This window comes from Sorex araneus, chromosome 10 (assembly GCF_027595985.1).
Source record: "Sorex araneus isolate mSorAra2 chromosome 10, mSorAra2.pri, whole genome shotgun sequence".
NCBI lineage: Eukaryota > Metazoa > Chordata > Mammalia > Eulipotyphla > Soricidae > Sorex > Sorex araneus.
Window position 1 is genome coordinate 19149383 of NC_073311.1, and position 18895 is coordinate 19168277.

The 18895-nt window shown below is 37.7% G+C and overlaps 1 protein-coding gene across 1 annotated transcript in view; it reads left to right on the top strand.

Moving 5' to 3' along the window:
* The window catches only part of ZDHHC17 (zinc finger DHHC-type palmitoyltransferase 17), a 98449-nt gene that overhangs the window by 27143 nt on the left and 52411 nt on the right, over positions 1 to 18895 (top strand). The window contains exons 2-3 of the mRNA XM_004602688.3: positions 3762 to 3865; positions 11951 to 12073. Of these exons, the coding sequence (XP_004602745.1) occupies positions 3762 to 3865; positions 11951 to 12073 (227 nt within the window). The remainder of the gene's footprint in view (positions 1 to 3761; positions 3866 to 11950; positions 12074 to 18895) is intronic.

An 18895-nucleotide genomic window follows, 5' to 3' on the forward strand; every position in this document is an offset into this window, starting at 1 on the left:
TGTGTGTGTGTGTGTGTGTGAGAGAGAGAGAGAGAGAGAGAGAGAGAGAGAGGAACAAGGTAGTTTTTATTGAAGTGGGAATAGAAAAAGAGGGAAACTGTGTTTAAGAAAGAACACAGGCTTCTCCAGAGTAGAAATCAGCAGCAAGGAAGCAGCAAAGGAGAACACAGGCTTGAAGCACAAGCCTGATTTATATTTCTTACTTAGTTTGTCCTTCAATTGGATTATAAAGCCCTTGAGAAGTAGGCCATATTTGATAAAACATTTGCACTGCTCTAAACCAGGGGATCCTGCCTCTACAGGAAAAATCATCCACCTTCACTTTTATAGCTACCTTAGGAACTGGGTTTACACGGGCTGTAAACCCCCGTTTGTCACGTTCACAAACTGCCCTGTAAATTTTTCATTTTTTACTAAATCTGTATGATGCAACTGTAACTAGATTAAATGGTCATTAATTTGTGCATCCAGCTTGCAGGAGTGGGGGATGATCCCTGGATTCCAACTTGAGCTTCCATTGTACACCCGTACCCACTCCTTTATGGAACCTCGGACCCTGGGCCTTCCTGCCAGTGGGCAGCAGGGGTACTCTCAGGACCTCATGCCCGCCGTGCACACATGCTGCTGTCTAAGCCACTGAGCCATCTCCCAGGCCCCTCAGTACACGTTAGATTTATTTTTAATTCTGCATGTAAGCTATGAGCAGGTTTTAATTTTTCCTTCAGGGGCCTATGAGATGTCAGATCTGAAAGGTTTAAGAGTTATTTTCCCTGTGGTGGGGAGAAAAAGATCAGAAAGGAAAACATTTAAAAAACTAAAAAAATCTACTTGTTTTTTGGGTCATACCTGGCGATGATCAGGGATTACTCCTGGCTTTGCACGCCGGAATCAATCCTGGGGGCACTTGGGGGCCATATAAGATGCTGGGGATAGAACCCTGCTTGGCTGTGTATCGGGCAAGAGCTGTCTTACCTCTCTGGCACCAGAAAAGAAAATTTTATTAAAGAAAGGCGTTGTTACCAGTATAAGTATGTTTCTTCACTTTGTTGCCACTTAATATAGAGCATAGAGATGAAACTGCAATTCAGTGAGAAAATTGAGTAGAAAGGTTTTTGAAAATGCGTATGTCTACTATACTGATTTGTGTTATTAGTTGCACAGTATTCCTCTTACCCAAAATATTGTGCAGCATCTGCTCATGTTCAGAATTTGCCAATTCAGTTTTAATGAAGTGTGAGAATGTGAGATTTTCTTTGTCAAAGAAAATCACTAGTGAACTTACGTGCAGTGTCTACTTATTTTGTGACTCTGGGCTTCAGAAAATGTCTATTATCTTTTATCTGGATTTATGATTATTGCTGTGGTTTTTCAATACTGGCTATAGCATTTTAAAGATCTCAGGCATTTACCTGTAAAAATTTGTTCCTGTGAAACTTTTAGTTGAAAATATTCAGAAAGATGGGTTTCCAAATTTATGGCTCACATATATCAGTATCAGTTTTAAAATTTTCCACACAAAATGCCTACATTAATCTGAAAAGAATAGCCTTTTTCCTCCAAGAAAATGCTTTTAGGTTTGTATTTTCAACTAGTAGTGGCCAAGAAAGCATGCATTGTTCTAAGGATATCACTTTTACCCAAGTATTGTTATGCCCTTCTCTTTTATTTATATTTATGTGAGAGAAAAATTGAGACAGAGGCATCAAAATAAAAGAAATTTGGCTGAAATTGGGAGTTGAACATGCTTATTTTAAAGTTTTTATATAAAAGAAATCTTAGTGTTATACTATGTTGAGGTAGTTGACTGTGCATAGAAAATTCTGTATTTTTAATAGAAACATTGCATGCAGCATTTATTTGGGGGGGAGGATAGGGTACACCAGCAATGCTCAGGGGTTACAGCTGGCTCTGTGCTCAGGAATCACTCCTGGTGGTACTTGCGGACTGTATGGAATGTAGTGATCAAAGCCTTGCACACAGCTGCCTCGGGTTCGATTCCTCTGTCCCTCTCGGAGAGCCCGGCAAGCTACCTAGAGTATCTTGCCCGCACAGCAGAGCCTGGCAAGCTACCCATGGGGTATTCGATATGGCTAAAACAGTAACAACAAGTCTCATAATTGAGACGTTACTGGTGTCCACTTGAGCAAATTGATGAGCAATGCGATGGCAGTGATACAGTGAATGTTCTGTAATACTGTTTTTAAATTTTATTAAAGAACCGTGATTTACAAAGTTACTGGAAGTTGAGTTTTAGACGTACACTAACACCAGTCCCAGACCAGTGTTTCCAGGTTCTCTCCCATTCCCCCAAGCCTGTCACCCTGACAGACACACTTTCAGGTTTGTTTGTTGTGGTCTGGATCTCATAGTTCCAGTGTTGTTTACTCTGTGGTTTATGTAAGTAGCTATACCACTCCTCCCATTTCTGATATACTTGAGATCCCTGGTTCCTACTCCCCTGTTAGTTTCCTTCCTCATTTTATGACCCCCATCATTTTTTTCCCTTCTTTGCTCTTCTCCCTATACTCTGGGGTCAAGGGAGATCTAGGTATATGTAGGTGCATCCCTTGTCATTCCCACCCTCGATCCCCCACCACTTCTTTACTACATTACATTTGCTTCTCTGGTTATTCTGTATACCCCAGATAAGTGAGGTCATCCTGTATTTACCCTTCTTCTGGCTTACTTCACTCAACATGGTATCTTCCAGTTCCATCCAGGTTGCAGCAAATTGCATGGTTTCATTGCTCTTTGCAGCTGCATAGTACTCCACTGTAATACTGTTTAATCTTTTATAGAAAAGGTTTCTCTAAGGGCTCTAATTTTTTGTTTGTTTGTTTTGTGCTCAGCAGTCACTCCAGTTAGTTGTACTGATACGTGAATTGATCCCTGATCAACCATATTCAAGGCAAACGTCTTACCTACAAACTATTTTTGTCCACTGAACATTGTTTTAACTAGACAGGTTCATTTTTGTTTTGTCACATCTACTCCATTGTACCTTATTCATTTAATGATTGATGTTTAACATCAATCATTAAATGAATTGTTAAGCACTCAGCATGATGGAGTACTAGAAAAGGTAGTGCTTAAGAATAATAGAGGAATAATATTCCTGAGTTCTTCAGGACTTGAACATTTATTTGGCATGTGATGAAGGTTTTGTTGTTGTTTATTTTTCTGCTCAGGGGCCATATTTGGCACTGCTCAGGGACTCTGCACTCAGGAATCACTCCTGGCAGGGCTCAGGGAACCATCAAGGGTTACAGATTTTTAAACAGTGTTGGTGCCAGTGGTTATGGTGGAAATAATAGGAAAGCTAGTCAGAGAAGATGAGTTGCTTTTATGAAGAGGAAAGTTGTTAGAGTTGAATTTAAGTTAATTTGCTAGTAATTTTACTAACTAGCTTTAAAAAATATTTTATATTTTGTTTATTGGTTTTTGAGCCATTCCCGACGGCACTCAGGGCTTATTCTCGGCTCTGTGCTCAGGGATCACTATGGGGCTCGCTGCCATAATCCCTGTACTGTCTCTTGCCCTTAGTAACTTTTCTGATGTAAGCGTGTACGTGATTTTCTATTTTAAGTGTACAGACTTAGGTAAAATTAGGTTGATTTTAATTATTAGGTAAGCTTAGGTAAAATTTAATCATTTCACTATGAGCACTCGAGCAGCTCAGATTGTACAAAAGCAGCAGTAAAGCACAAAGTATTTTTGTATCTCTTAACTTTTGCTTCTTTTGTGATTTTTCTCATTAACAGGAAATCAAACCACAAAGCCATTACAATCATGGTTATGGTGAACCTCTTGGACGGAAAACTCATATCGATGATTATAGCACATGGGACATAGTCAAGGCTACACAGTAAGTTTTTCATTGTGGTTCTTGTCTTTGACATCTATTTTAAGAGAAATAGGAGCACTTCGTCTTAATTCTTAGTAACAGTCTTAGTTCCTGATAAAATCATGAGGAGTTACTAAGTTTCCTTCCCATCAACTCTGCTTTTGATGCATGATGGTAGTTCCCCCAGAAATGAATTACTAATTAGAAAGAAGTTACACCTTAGAAAAATGAAAGTTAGAAATAAAATTAAAACCGGGCCAGAGATATAGTAACAGTGGGTTGGGTGTTTGCCTTGCACGCTGCCAACTTAGATTTGATGACTGGAATCTCATGGTTCCCTGACTACCGCCAGAAGTGTACTGAGCGCAGAGCCAGGAATAAGACCTACTACTGCTGAATGGGGCCCAAAAAGGGAAAAAAAGAAGAAATTAAATTAATATCTCTTATTTATCTGTACTGAGAATATCACATGAGTTACTTAAAGTGTCATCTTCAAAATGCCACATAGGGGGCTGGAGAGATAGCACAGCGGGTAGGGCGTTTGCCTTGCACGCGGCCGACCCAGGTTCAAATCCCAGCATCCCATATGGTCCTCTGAGCACAGCCAGGGGTAATTCCTGAGTGCAAAGCCAGGAGTAACCCCTGTGCATCGCCAGGTGTGACCCAAAAAGCAAAAAAAAAAAAAAAAAAAAAAAAAAAAATGCCACATAGGATAATTTTAGGGTTCTTATAATGCAAATGATACAGAAATTAAAATATAAACTTGTTTACTGTGCATAGAGGTGAGATCACTTTATGGATTATTTTGTTTTAAAAATTATCTAAAGTTTACTGCATCTAGTAGAGTTAATTATAACAAAGCAGTTACTCAGGTGTGTGTTCTTTCTAATCAGCTGTATATTTACTTCATAATGAAAACATTAAGTAATATTTATTTCTCTGTGTGAAAGTAATCAAGATTACAAGTATTGTAGCTCTCTATATTAAGTAAAATAAAGTGTTTTTTGATTTTGTGAAATCATCTTTTCCTAATGTAAAGGAATTGACTTGGCATCTTGGCTATTTATTATGTAGACTTTTAGAACCTCAATATTATTTAGTGAAAATAAAATTTCAGAGTAATATAGCCCTTGTTCAGGAACTTATTTACTATCTTTGTTTAGATCCTAGAAAAAGCTTTAGAAGTTAAAATGTCTTAGTATTTTATACAAAATTTTGTAAATCGGAGCATTTTTCTGGGGCAACTCTGATTTTCATTAAATTCTCAAATGGGGCCTGTCAACCAGAAGAAAAATGAAAAGTGAATGTTCTGAATGATTTTTATCTTGAGATGATCTCATCCATTGCATGGCCTTTGAGTGGAACAATATAGAGAAACTCTTTGTCATTTATAAAACTCTTATTGTTGGGCTGGAGCGATAGCACAGCGGGTAGGGCTTTTGCCTTGCACGCGGCCGACCTGGGTTCGATTCCCAGCATCCCATATGGTCCCCCAAGCACTGCCAGGATTAATTTCTGAGTGCATGAGCCAGGAGTAACCCCTGTGCAAGACTGGGTGTGACCCAAAAAGAAAAAAAAAATGTTTTCCTTTGTAAGTTTGTTTAACTAGGCTATCTTAATTACATCAGTGTTTTATAGTAGAATAATACCTGTAATGTTGATTATTTTCACACTTATGAGCAATTCAGAAGCAAGACTAAACTACAGGATGTGTGTGATCATACCTAATTCCTTAATCTAACTGTGTTCACAGTCCTCCTTCAGCCCCGGTGTTGGGGAACATCCAGCCCACAGGCTATCAGATGCCAACAAAATCATGAGGTCTGACCTTGGTACATGACGAGACAGATATATATGATTTTTGTCTGCTCCCCTCAGCCTGTCTGGCTGGCAAATGATGTCATAAATACTCAAATGGCCCTTTGCTTGGTGGGGGGGAGGTTTCCTGCATTTTTTTTTTTTTTTTTTTTTTTTGGTGAAGAAAACCTGCCTTTCACTTATTTGCTATTTGCTTGGAAAGTTACTATTTATAGTGGGGAAAAGAAATATAATACTAAATTTTGATAAGTTAAAATTACTTAAAAATACCTAAGCCTGATTATAATGCTCTCCTTAGTATATTGAGGTCCTTATATATTAAGGAAAGAATGAATTCTGTCCAGTGATAAGGCTTTTCATGTCAAAAACACACATCAGGACATTTAGTAAATTTTGAGTAAAGAGTCAACAGTTTCGTCTAAGTGCTCCACATATTATTTGGTAGCTCTTTTGACCCTGTTACCTTTTGTGAAATCCAGGTGTAGTTATCTTTTATATAATTTTATTCAAGATACTATATTTTGAAGTCATCACTTCTCTGCATTTTATCTATTCTAGAAATTCGAAATACTGAGTAGAATAGATGGCTTATTTAAAAATATTTTATTGTGTGATTTTTTGCTTTTCATTATAATAGTTTTGGAAATAATAGGCACACTATTATTTACTTTCCTGTGTCTGTTCTTTACTGTGTATGCTAGTATTTCCTGTAAATGCTGTGTAGTTACTGGGTTTTGGGCTCAGCTCTGCATTTCTATTTTTCTTTCCCCCATTTCTTCCTCTTTTTTTCCTTCAGACCATTTTTCCTCTAGATCTGCAGTTGGAAATAAAGGGTCATTGCTTTCCTTATCTGACCTAGTGAAGGGTAGGGCAGAAAGAGAGATTTATTTATTAATCTTCAGGGTAGCTAATTAAAATACCAGTAGTATTTCATTTGGGAATTTTTTCTGGTAAGACCTTGTTTCTTGGTAATCATGAGTAGGATAATCACTTAAATAGTTTCATACCAGTATAAAAAAGCAATTGCATATGGAAAATTTATTGTGTTTTATGTTTAGTATATAGAAAATGGACTGGAGCGATAGCACAGTGGGTAGGGCGTTTGGATTACACGCGGCTGACACGGGTTCAATTCCCCCGTCCCTCTTGGAGAGGCAGGCAAGCTACCGAGAGTATCTCACCCTCATGGCAGAGCCTGGCAAGCTACCCGTGGCGTATTTGATATGCCAAAACAGTAACATGTCTCACAATGGAGACATTACTGGTGCCTGCTTGAGCAAATCAATGAACAACGGGACAACAGTGCGACAATGCTACAGTGATATATAGTAAACATTCTGTGAATATTGCCTGTTAATCTTGCACAGTTGCCAGATAGATACTGTTCTTTGTAATTCATTTCTAGAGATTATAGATTCTTTTTCTTGTTTTCGTTTTGGGGCCACACCCAACTGTGCTCAGGGATTTCTTCTGGCTCTGTGCTTAGAAATCACTCCTCAGGCTTCGGGGAACCATATGGGATACCGGGGATTGAACCCGAATCAGCCATGTGCAAGGCAAACGCCCTACCCACTGTATTGTCTTTTTGGCCCCTTAGACTAGTGATTCTTTACTTTTTTACTGGCCTGTGTTGCTTCTTTCCCTTTGGATATTTAAAATGATTTTTAATGCTGAGGTCAGGAGTTCTATCCCCGAAGTGCATGGTATCCTGAGGATGTACAGGTGCCCTGGTGACTCCCGGCACTACTGGGTCTAGGCAGCACTGGTCTGTCAGCTCGGAGTGTTTAACTCTTCGGCCAGGAGCCCTGAGCACTCGGAGCCACTTCTTTCACCCCCTCACTCCCATCCCTGATTAAAAAAAAAAAAAAAAAAGACAGGCATTTGTCTGATATCCTCCAGGGTTTCTAATGAATTTGAGTGAGGGCCAGTAGCTTTTCAAGTGGACACTTATCAGAGAATTATCAGACTGGTCAAATGATGACTTCAGGACTCCTGAGATGAATCTTTGATGATCATTGCTGTTCTGCTTACGCTGACACTAGTATCAGGAATACAAACCTAATTTTCAGAGGGTGCTGAGGAGCAGAGAATGGGGTTAAGGTATTTTAAAAGGCTGCACAGCTCTCAGTGAAGTTTAGTTATTTATTTTTTTCCTAAATATTTCCTGGATTACTGAAAACCTTTGATTAATGTAGAGAGGGCTGGGACTATAGCACAGCGGGTAGGTTGTTTGCCTTGCATGCAGCTGACCCAGGCTTGATTCCTCTGCCCCTCTCGAAGAGCCTGGCAAGCTACCAAGAGAATCCCACCCACACGGCAGAGCCTGGCACCCGTTGCGTTTTTGATATTCCGAAAACAATAACAGCAAGTCTCACAATGGAGACGTTACTGGTGCCTGCTCAAGCAAATCCATGAGCAATGGGATGACAGTGACAGTGATAACAGAGTTCTGGAAAATGTTGATCTCATAATTTTGCCAATGTTTTCATTGCTTTTCTAGAGAGGCAAACTTTGGAGGTTCTAGTTCACTAATGCTGTCTATTTGCTCAATATTATGTGTAATTATTGATGAAACATAATATGCCAACAAATATTTGCAAACAAATTAGTTTTCTACATTCATCCCCCCCCTTTTTTAAAAAATTGAATCCCTGTGAGATAGTTACAAAGCTTTCATGTTTGCATTTCAGTCATACAATGATTGAAACATCCATCCCTCTACCAGTGTACATTTCCCATCACCAGTGTTCCCAGTGTCCCTCTTTTTCATCCCTCCCCCTGCCTCTATGACAGACAATTTTCCCCTCACACTCTCTCTTCTTGGGCATCATGGTTTGCAGTACAGATACTGAGAGGCTATCATGTTTGGTCCTTTTTCTACTTTCAGCACACATCTCCCATCCCCAGTGATCCCTCCAACCATCATTGACTTAGCGATCCCTTCTCTATCCCAGCTGCCTTCTCCCCCAGCTCTTGAGGCTGACTTCCAACTGTGGAGCAGTCCTCCTGGTCCTTGTCTCTATTGTTGTTGGATGTTAGTCTCATATTTACATCCATTTCTATCTTTGAGACTTTGTTCCTTTTAATGTCTCCTTTGTCATTGAGCTGTCTCTAATGCATAATTTCGATCAATGTTTGTGTCTTTCATCTGAACTAAAAAGCTTTCAAATCCTCTTCTAGCTGTATTATTTGTTGAAAAAGGTTTACTGATTGTAATTTCTATCTTTGAAAATATAGTTTTCAGTTCTTCAGAAAAGACTGGGTACTGCAGAGAAAGAATATAACCCAGATTATGGACCCAACCTGCATCTGCTGTACAACTCTTCTATTTTGTATCTGTTAGATTAAACCCATGCTAACAGTTTGCTGTGATTGTGCCCAGCTGCTCACTATGGTCCTCCTTTCCCTATGTAAACTCTCAGAACCTCTCTATGAATATATATTTTTTTACCTCTCTGTGAATGTTTCTTTACTTTTATGAGTATTTACCTTCCTGCAAACATTGATAAACAGAATCGGCATAAAATGTGTGTTTGTTCTGTTCATCCTGCTTTCTTACCCCCTGCTCTTAAAAAATAAACTTATTAGTGCTGACACATAAAGACCCATTTATTTGTATAATGCTTTCTGGTATTTATCATTTTTCAATTGAGTAACACAGAAAATAGTTTTTGTCTTTACATTATTAGAAACATTTCATCAGTGTATGTTCTTTATCTGTTGTTCTTAAACATAAGCATGAGTTTGTTGGAGGACCAGGGATGGCTCAAGTGAGGTACCATTGCAAGTGTGTGATGGGTAAGGCGGGTAGTTCCATTCCAGGCATCACCCCACATGTCCAAGTGTGGTCCCAGTGGCTCTGCTGTGTTTGGCTTTCTCTGTAGAACAATAATGTGAAGTCTCTGGCACACTGCAGCCAGATGCATGAACATCATAGCCAAGTGTGTGTGACCCCTGGTCATTGCAGGAACAGCATCAGAGGCAAGGGAAGTGGGGTAATACTCTTCTAGGTTAGACAATGCAGTAGGAATTTCTGCAGTGATTGCCAGTTTGGCTCTCCAAGTAGCTAGGTCAGTTTATACTTCCACCTGCAGGAAGTGAGTTATTTTTCACTCACTTTAGATCTCATCTCCATTGTGTTTAATTGGGTATTTTTTCCTGCAGCCAGGTGCTAGGGTGCCTCTGGAAACCTTTACTTCCTAAGAGGATTTCTGTTTTGGTGATAATGTTCTATGTGGGGCTATCAGACCTTTAGCAATAAGGGCTAGAACCATTTCATGGGATACTGCAAGGTCTCTCGCTGAGGCTTAGGTTTGGGTGCCTGTTACAAAGCACATCTGGATGAAACTCCTTAGAGTACGCAGGACATCTGGTGATGGGTCCCATTGCAGCACTGTTGCTAATGGATGGACGTCAGATTTCTCATTTTGGGTGGAAATCAAATGATGCTGTCTTACTTGACTGTGATGCTGGTGTTGCTCAATGGTTCTTTTTCTAAATACTCCTTTTTCTTCCATTTTTTGTATCTTATATAGTGCCACTTGCTTTAGTCACTTCTTAGTCATCAGAATTGTCTGCTATATTTGGCTTTTTAACTTTGTAAAGTACTTTTAGAGACTACTTAAGAAATTTATGAGATAATCACTTGGAATTTTAGTTAAAATTTAATTAAATTTGTAAATTGGTATATGTATTTCTTTAGATCTTAATATTAATTTTCTTTATGCTAACATAATTACACTTAGATCGTTTTAAATTCAATTATGTTTAATGTTTTATTTTACAATGATATGGAAATTAATTTTAATCACATTTTACCGGGATATTTTGTTTTTACAGTTTTGTTGCTGAAAAAAAAACCTCATAAACATACAGATCTACCCAATGAAAGACTACTAAATTATGTTAAGTCAGTTTACAAAGTCAATTTACAAGTGATAGTAAATTTTTAAGTCCTAGTAATTAAGTTACTTTTAATTTTTTACTATTACTCAAAAAGATTTTACTGAAATTTATTTTGTAAATATGCATTTTCTGATGATAGTTTTGCAGACATCTGATTTTGGTATTTTTATAATTTTAAAAATATGGGTTCACAAATGTTGGAAATTATTTTAGATTTGTTTTAATGCCCAGAAATTTGGTTTTTTAAAATAGGTGATATACTTACTTTTTCACATATTTTATTATATAGTGATCAGAATATTGCCAAACAGATTTTTTAAAAATAATCTCTTTATAGCAAGTGTTTTGCTGAAATTAGTTATTTTCTCAGTGTCTGAAATGCTTCCTTAGTCTTGAAGGCAGTTAATTAAATAAATACCTTGCTCATCTTAGGACTCTAGCAGTATAATGTTTTTTGTTCTACATCATTTTTTTTAAATGTCATTTTGTTAAAATGTCAATGAGAAAAAAAAATGAATTCCTATCCAGGCCCACTGTAGTTTGCACATAAACCCATATCGTTGTGTCTTTTCTTCATGTAACAAGAGTTTACATAAATTTCTTTCTATATTCCAAATATGTGTGTTGGGTTCTTGGTGTGTCTTACTGGGACTGTCAGCTCGTGGGTGTGTGTGTGTGACTGGCCTGTGCTGGAAGAGCTGGTGCCCAACTCATGCCTTTGAGCTGCTGCCACTTTTGACCCTCAAGAACTGAATAAGGAAGTTGGGAGAATGAATGAATTACTATACACAGAGCGCTGTTTAATACTAAAGTATTTCCAGTCTTTACAAATTTGGTGATTCTTCTTTGTGACTAAACTATGCTTTATTTACATTTATGTATTTTTGTTTTACATCAGTCTCTGCCGAAATTAGTTTCTTTGTAATCATTCACTTTGTTCCTGAGACCCTGATGACCGCCTCTTTATGGTTGTCCGTATACTACTTATAGCCGTTTCCTTTCATTATCATATTTCCAACGACCCAGTATTTTCTTTAGGGTAAAATTGATGGTTCTTGAAGATTGATGATAAGTTTTCATGTTTCAATTTGCTATTCTCTTTATTTTTATTATGCTTGAAAACACCAAATTAAAAAAATGGATTTTTAAAGACTTTGTTTCTAGTATCCTTTTCTCTTCTTCCTGCTTTCTGTAGATGAGATATCTAAAACTAAAATGGACTACTAAAAGATGTTAGGATAGTAGTGTTTAAAAAGTAATACTGTGTAGATGAAATCACTTATCGTCAGCTGTTAAGATGGTATATTTTCCTTTTGAAATGCTGTTTTCAGCTCTAAAATTTCTTATCAAGGAGTGGTAATGGTCTCATATTTTCTTTTCAAGATATGGAATATATGAACGCTGCCGAGAATTGGTGGAAGCAGGATACGATGTACGGCAACCAGACAAAGAAAACGTTACCCTTCTCCATTGGGCTGCCATCAATAACAGAATAGATTTAGTCAAGTATGTCTTTTTTGTATTTTTAAGTATTTAATCCATATATTTAAAGATGTAGATTCTGTGTACCTCCCCCCCCACACACACACCGTGACGACTACTTTTAACATACATTGATGCTTTTATGCACTAGGTTCTGTGCTGGGTGCATTTTTCATATGTGTTAAGAAACCCTTAAGTGAAAGATAAAAATTATTGTTACCTTCTGACGTGGAAACTGAAAGTTAAAGAGGTTAGCTATGCTGCTAGAGACACAGCTGGTAAAGGTTGATTCAGAACTAACTGAGGCAGTCTAAATGCAACTCAAATTCTAAAATAGGAGTTCTTGGGGAAAAAAAAATACTAAAGATAGTAGGTAATTTAATATGTAATATGTCAGTGTGAGTGATGAATATTTTACTCTGAAATAATTTATTGCTTATTTAATCTCATTTAGTATTAATAAGTGGTACATAAATGAGAATAGGAAGTTTTCTCTCACTTTGTTTAGTAGTCTCTGATAATTTGGAATTAGAATTTTAGATAAAGACAACTCTCATGGACTATTTGTACTTGTGTAGTTAGTATAGTACTCAGAGTCTAGAGGCAAGTAGGATGATCATGATAAATAAAGTTGTCCTTACTATCCCCAAAAGATTGTTATTACTAAAACTTTGAACTCCATGAGTCACTTTCTTTCTTTTTTTTTTTTTTTTTAAGTTTTATTCTAACCATGATTTACAAAGTTGTTCTTAATACAGTTGTTTCAGGCATATTGTTGCAACACCATTTCCACTACCAGTGCGACCTTCCCTCCTCCAGTCTCACTAGTTTCCCTCCCATCCTCAAGCCTGCCCACGTATCAGTCACAAATAAATTTGCCTCATATTACTTGTTACAACAAAATAGCCCATGGAATTATCAGAAAATAGATCAATAAAAGTCATTATTATAGTGCTGTTATTAAAGCCATTGTCATTGGATTTACTGAGCTCGTTGGTGCTAGTTGAGCCTTCTGTGTTCCTGTTTTTGCTCCTTGAGCTTGGTGGGATTCTGTGCAACTTTCCCATCAAATTTGCTGTACTTCTATGGGGCTGTTAGTATTCGAATTTGGAGGAGGTATCTTTAGGAGCTGTTGAGCTGTGCGAATTTATCTGGTCGAGGAGATCAGGTGTGGTGGCTGCTGGACCTAATCTGGAAGGGAGGGGAGTCAGCCTGACCCCTTTCTGTGAAGACCACAGAGTTCTCAGCCTGGAGACCCATCTACTGGGACAACTTGGCATTTTGGTGGCATGTTTCCATGAGTCACTTTCTTATAGTGAATGTAGTTATTATTACTTCTTTTCCCTTATTCCTTTGAATTTCTGACTTTATCTTTTCGGGGTGATTCTCCTGATACCTTGTTCCGGTTTTGTTTATTGGAAAATATTTCATATTTACTCTCTTGAAGAAATTTTTCCCATGGTATAGAAATGTAATTTGCAGATTTGTTTCTTAGCCTTTGAAAATACATAATTTCACAGTATACTGGCTTCTGTTATTGTTTTAAAAATCAGTTTATATTATGCTTTGGAAATCATTTCTTTTTTGATTGCTTTTAAGATTTTTTTTTTCAGTTTCCTGCAGTATCATGAAGATTTATCTAGGCGTGGATTTATTTGTCTTTTTCTGAGTGAGATTGCAAGGGATTTTAAGTTAATTTCAAGGAATTTTAATTCTGTGGATTGATGTCTTAACCAGTTCTGGAAAAATCTCAGCCACTATCTCCCCTCTTTCCCTCCCCCCCACCTTTTTTGGAACTTCAGTTAAATGTGTTACTTTCTTATTATTCATATTCTGTATCGTATCTTTTCTATACCTTCTATCCTTTTCTCTTTGCTTCATTTTGGAAACTTGTTCTGACCACTCTTGAATTTTATGTATTCTGTATTGTTAAATCTATTCATTAATTAGTGTATTCCTAATTTGAATTTTCAGTTATAGACTCTTATTTCTTCCATACTATATTATGTAAAACATTTATTGCTGAAATTTTCAGTCTCATATACTTGAACATATTGAATATAATCATTTTAGAATTTGGTACAAATAGAACTTCATTTATTTTAAACAGCTATGAAATATTCAGTTATGTCAGTATCTTAATTGAATGGTTTCTCTGTTAATGGACATTTATATTGATTCTGGTGGTGTTATTGTTACAGTGCTGTAATGTTATATTTACATCATTGTCTGTATATTCATATGTGTCTGTAGAATTCTTAGGTGTAAGAAAGTTAGGAATGTGCATTTTGAATTTTAATAAATACTGCCAACTTTTATCCTGTTATTATCAGTTATATTTGACTTTCTATTTTGGGATAACTTGATATTCTGTCCTCAGTTACCCTAACATTAGTACATTTCCCTCCATCTTATTTAAATTTTGGTTAAATCACCAAAGTTTAATTATTGTTAAATATGTTTATTTCTCAAATAGTTTATGATTAGCTGGGATTTATTTTTCTGTACAGTTTTTATTTTATTTTTTTGCCATACTCCTTAAGCAGAAGTAAAACCTCTCTGTATGAAAACAATAGCAGATAATTCATCTGTTCCTTTTTTGGTAGAGGAGGGTGGATAGAATAATTTCTTGATTTCTTCATCTCTCTTCTCTAGACCAGACTGTTTACTGTTTAGGCAGACAGACTAAGATTTTCTTTAACCATTATCCTGCAGAAATCTTTGATTCTAGTGTTGTTCTCTGTCTCCAGAACTTGGGTTTTTTTTTTTGTCTGTTGACTTACTCTGATTTAGTAGAGCATATTTACTCTGTTTTTGAGAGAGTGTTAAGAGGGTAAATGTGAGGTTGCTGTTTTCTGCCTTTGTACCTTATTGGTTGTTGACTGGCCATAGAGACTTCTACATAAAGGTAGTTTACTCAGAGTTCTGAAGTGTTGCTTTATGATTTTTGTCTTTGAAGTGTTATGAGTTCAGATTGGCTGTATCTCATTCTATTAAAATATTCCTATTTGGGACTACAGAGGTAGTATAGTGGGTAAGGCCTTGCACACAGCTGACCTGGGTTTGTTTGCTGGCACTTGATATTATTCCCTGAACACTGCCAGAAGTGATTCCTGAGTGCGGAGCCAGGAGTATCCCATGAGCTTTGCTGGGTGTGGCATCAAAACAGCTCTAAATTCCACAATACTGGCAGCCCAGTTGGAGCTTGGCGAAATTGTTTGGACAGTACCACGGAAGCCCACTAAGCTGAGTCAGAGAAAATAATAACATAGATGGCTCAACTAACAGCAATATTGAATACGCCACGGGGAGCTTGCCAGCTCAGTAAACCCACCGTTGTGAAATATAACTGTCATCGTGTTGCTCATCAATTTGCTTGAGCAGGCACCAGTAACGTCTCCATTGTGAGACTTGTTACTGTTTTTGGCATAGTGAATACACCACAGGGAGCTTGCCAGGCTCTGCCATGTGGGCGAGATATTCTCGGTAGCTTGCTGGGCTCTCTGAAAGGGGCGGAGGAATCGAACCCAGGTAGGCCATGTACAAGGCAAGTGCCCTACCCACTGCGCTGTCGCTCCAGCCCAGTGAAATATAACAATTATTACAAATTTACTTTTTTTTGAATTTTAAATTTTACTTTATTTTTATAAAGTTGTTCACTGTATCACTGTCATCCCATTGTTCATCGATTTACTCGAGCGGGCACCAGTAACGTCTCCATTCATCCCAGCCCTCAGATTTTAGCAGCCTCTCATTCGTCTTTCCCAACAATTGGAGGCATTTTCAGGGTCAGGGGAATGAGACTTGTTATTGTTACTGTTTTTGGCATATTAAGCTTCCTGTGGCATACACCACAGGGAGCTTGCCAGGCTCTGCTGTGTGGGCAGGATACTCTTGGTAGCTTGCCGGGCTCTCTGAGATATATATATATATACACACACATATATATATATATAATAGTAATTTATTACATTCAGTGTTCCAACACCAGTCCCACCATTACACCTATTCACCACCGTTATTTTAAATTTTCTCAGCCACCATCTAAGCTTGCCCCAGTAGCAGATCCTAAATAATTTATTTTGTATTGCTTATTGTGAATAATCTGCTAAAAATAATTTTTAAAAAGTTTCCTTAGAAGAATGTGTGAAGATTGTTGTATATCACCCTGGAGCCATTAACTCCTTGTATGAGAGATTACTAACATGTTACAGGTTGAGCCTTGTATGCTAATTTTTTTTTATCGCAATCAGTTGCCTTCCACTTTACATCCCATTCAGCTTGGTGTGCTACTCTGGTATATCTGTGGTGTAGAGTATGAGATGTCCAGAAATTCTAAAATTTTAGATAGGGTGATTCAGCTGGAGTTAATGTTTCAACAGGATGGTGACTTTGTGGTCCAGAGGCGTCTCTGTAGCTTGTTGATCTCTTCCGAGATTTATTTGTGAGTCTCTGGATTATGTTAAGGAGTTTATATGGCACCAGAGGCAGTGACTCTGGTGGGCATGACTCCCAGGCTCCCGGAAGAACAGGGAGATGGTAGGTCGCCCGTTCCTGACTCTAAGAGCCTGGAGATTTTGGTCACAAAACCCGCATACCTGAGTTTTTTTTAAACAGATACACTCATGGATGCGGCTTGTCTGAGCCTGTGGAGATTGCCTGTGAGCATGGTGGCAGTTGGGTTCTGGAGAGTTTTGGCTGCCAGGGCTCTGACGGGGCGGGTGGTGGGCTCACTCCCCCTCACCCCCATCCATCCCCCACCTCCCCTGGTTGAAACCCAGCCTGGTGTGGGGTCTGGAGGCATCTCTCTACTTGTTGATCTCATCTGAGATTTACATATTCACTTTTCTGATCTATTTTCTGATAATTCCATTCGCCCTTTTGTTGTAACAAGCAATATAAAGTAAATTACGATTCTCTACCCCATGGCCAAGTGTGTTTGCTTTCTTCAGTATACCCAGCCAAGTACTGCAAAGGCCTGCACTGCAGGCAAGTATGCCACCTTGCACCCCCACCCAGGCCATCCTGTAATAGCACAGGGCAAGGGCAAAGGGGAAATGACTCCTAGGAGCCAGATACTGACTATAAACAGAGTAACAAAATTACTTTTTAAAAAAAGGTTCAGTTGGATTTTTGTATAATTTTGTTGAGCTAACATTGTTTATAAGACTGTGTTTTGGTAGGTGGAGTGTATGACTTGCAAGCTGCTGGCCTGGGTTTGATCCCTGGCATCTCATACGATTTGGATCCTGCCAGGAGTTAATTACTGAGTACAGAGCTAGGAGTGATCCCTGAGCATCGCGGGTTGTTGCCCCCAAACAAAACAAACAAAAAATAGACTTTTAGGGGCATAACTTTGACCTGGAATTTTTAAGACAGTATTTGCTAGTAAAGCTGCTCTTTGAGTTAGATATCTATTAGGACTCAGAAATGTTTTTTAAAACTATTATATAATGTCCACAAGGTACCATAAGAAACATTTATGAATAGTTAAATATTTGGTTCATGCAGGTATTTGTGTCTCTTGTTTTAGTCTGGAAATATTTCATCTGGAACATTTTGATACATTATTTTCAACTATTTGACATGATAGCGTGAAGTTGTGTTCTTTGTTAAACTGCTGCTTTTAAGTCACAGGATAAATATTTATATAAAGAAGGAAGTTTCTGAATCGATATTATACATTCAAGTATACTAAATGTTTAGGCTGTGTTAAAACTGACTGTATCCCTCTTATAAAGAATAATTAGCACAGTTTAATGTATGTGTATTGCGCATGCATTATGCATTTAACATCAATTGCCTTGAAATAATTTATACTCAAGATTTTGTATGTATTAATCTCAAAATAGGTACTATAATAAACAGCTGGTCCTATTCATTTCAGAGGATACTAAGATTTGTGACACTAATATATTAGACAGAGGGGTTCTTTTTTGTTTTTAATAACTCAGTTTTAAAGTCACAAACAATAAGGCATCATGAAGAACCTTTAGTTATGCTTTATGATTTATAAAATTAATTTACATGTATTATTTGATTTAATCTGCAGATCTTTTAAGTAAAGTTTAAAAAGCTGAACTTGGGGCAGGAGCAGTAGTGCAGCAGGTAGGGTTCTTGCATTGTACACAGGTTGTTCTGGTTTGATCCTTAGCACCACATGTTCCTTGAGCACAGAAGCAGGAGTGAGCTTGGAGAGCCACTGGTTGTGACCCCCAAAGCCACGCCCTCACCTCCCCGAATGTTGAGTTTTCACCCACAGTTTATAGTGTCTAGGCTATTTTACAAGCTTCTGTTTCTAACTTTCTATTTGCTGTTTCTGCTTATCCAGTTCAGAATTGTGTGGGTCTTTTACAGCCTTCTTTTTTATTTTTTAATGATTGTTACTTGGCATTGCTGTGTTTCTGGAATAAAAAATGGTGTGTTTTATATAAAATATTATTTAATACATAGAGTACATTATCACTTTACATATTTTTGAAACGATATTAAATGTATTAAATGTGTGAAATATTGGAAGATAATCATAATTATAATCAAAATAAATTCCCATACAAGTAGGGCATTTGCCTTGCACGTGGCCGACCCGGGTTCGATTCCTCTGTCCCTCTCAGAGAGCCCGGCAAACTACCAAGAGTGTCCCGCCCCTGTGACAGAGCCTGGCAAGCCACCCGTGGTGTATTTGATATGCCAAAAACAGTAACAACAAATCTCACAAGGGAGACATTACTGGTGCCCACTCAAGCAAATTGATGAACAATGTGATGACCGTGTTACAGTGCATAATTAATTTTTAATTGAGATAATAGTTTGTATTTATGTGTACATGTGTTAGGGTAAATATAC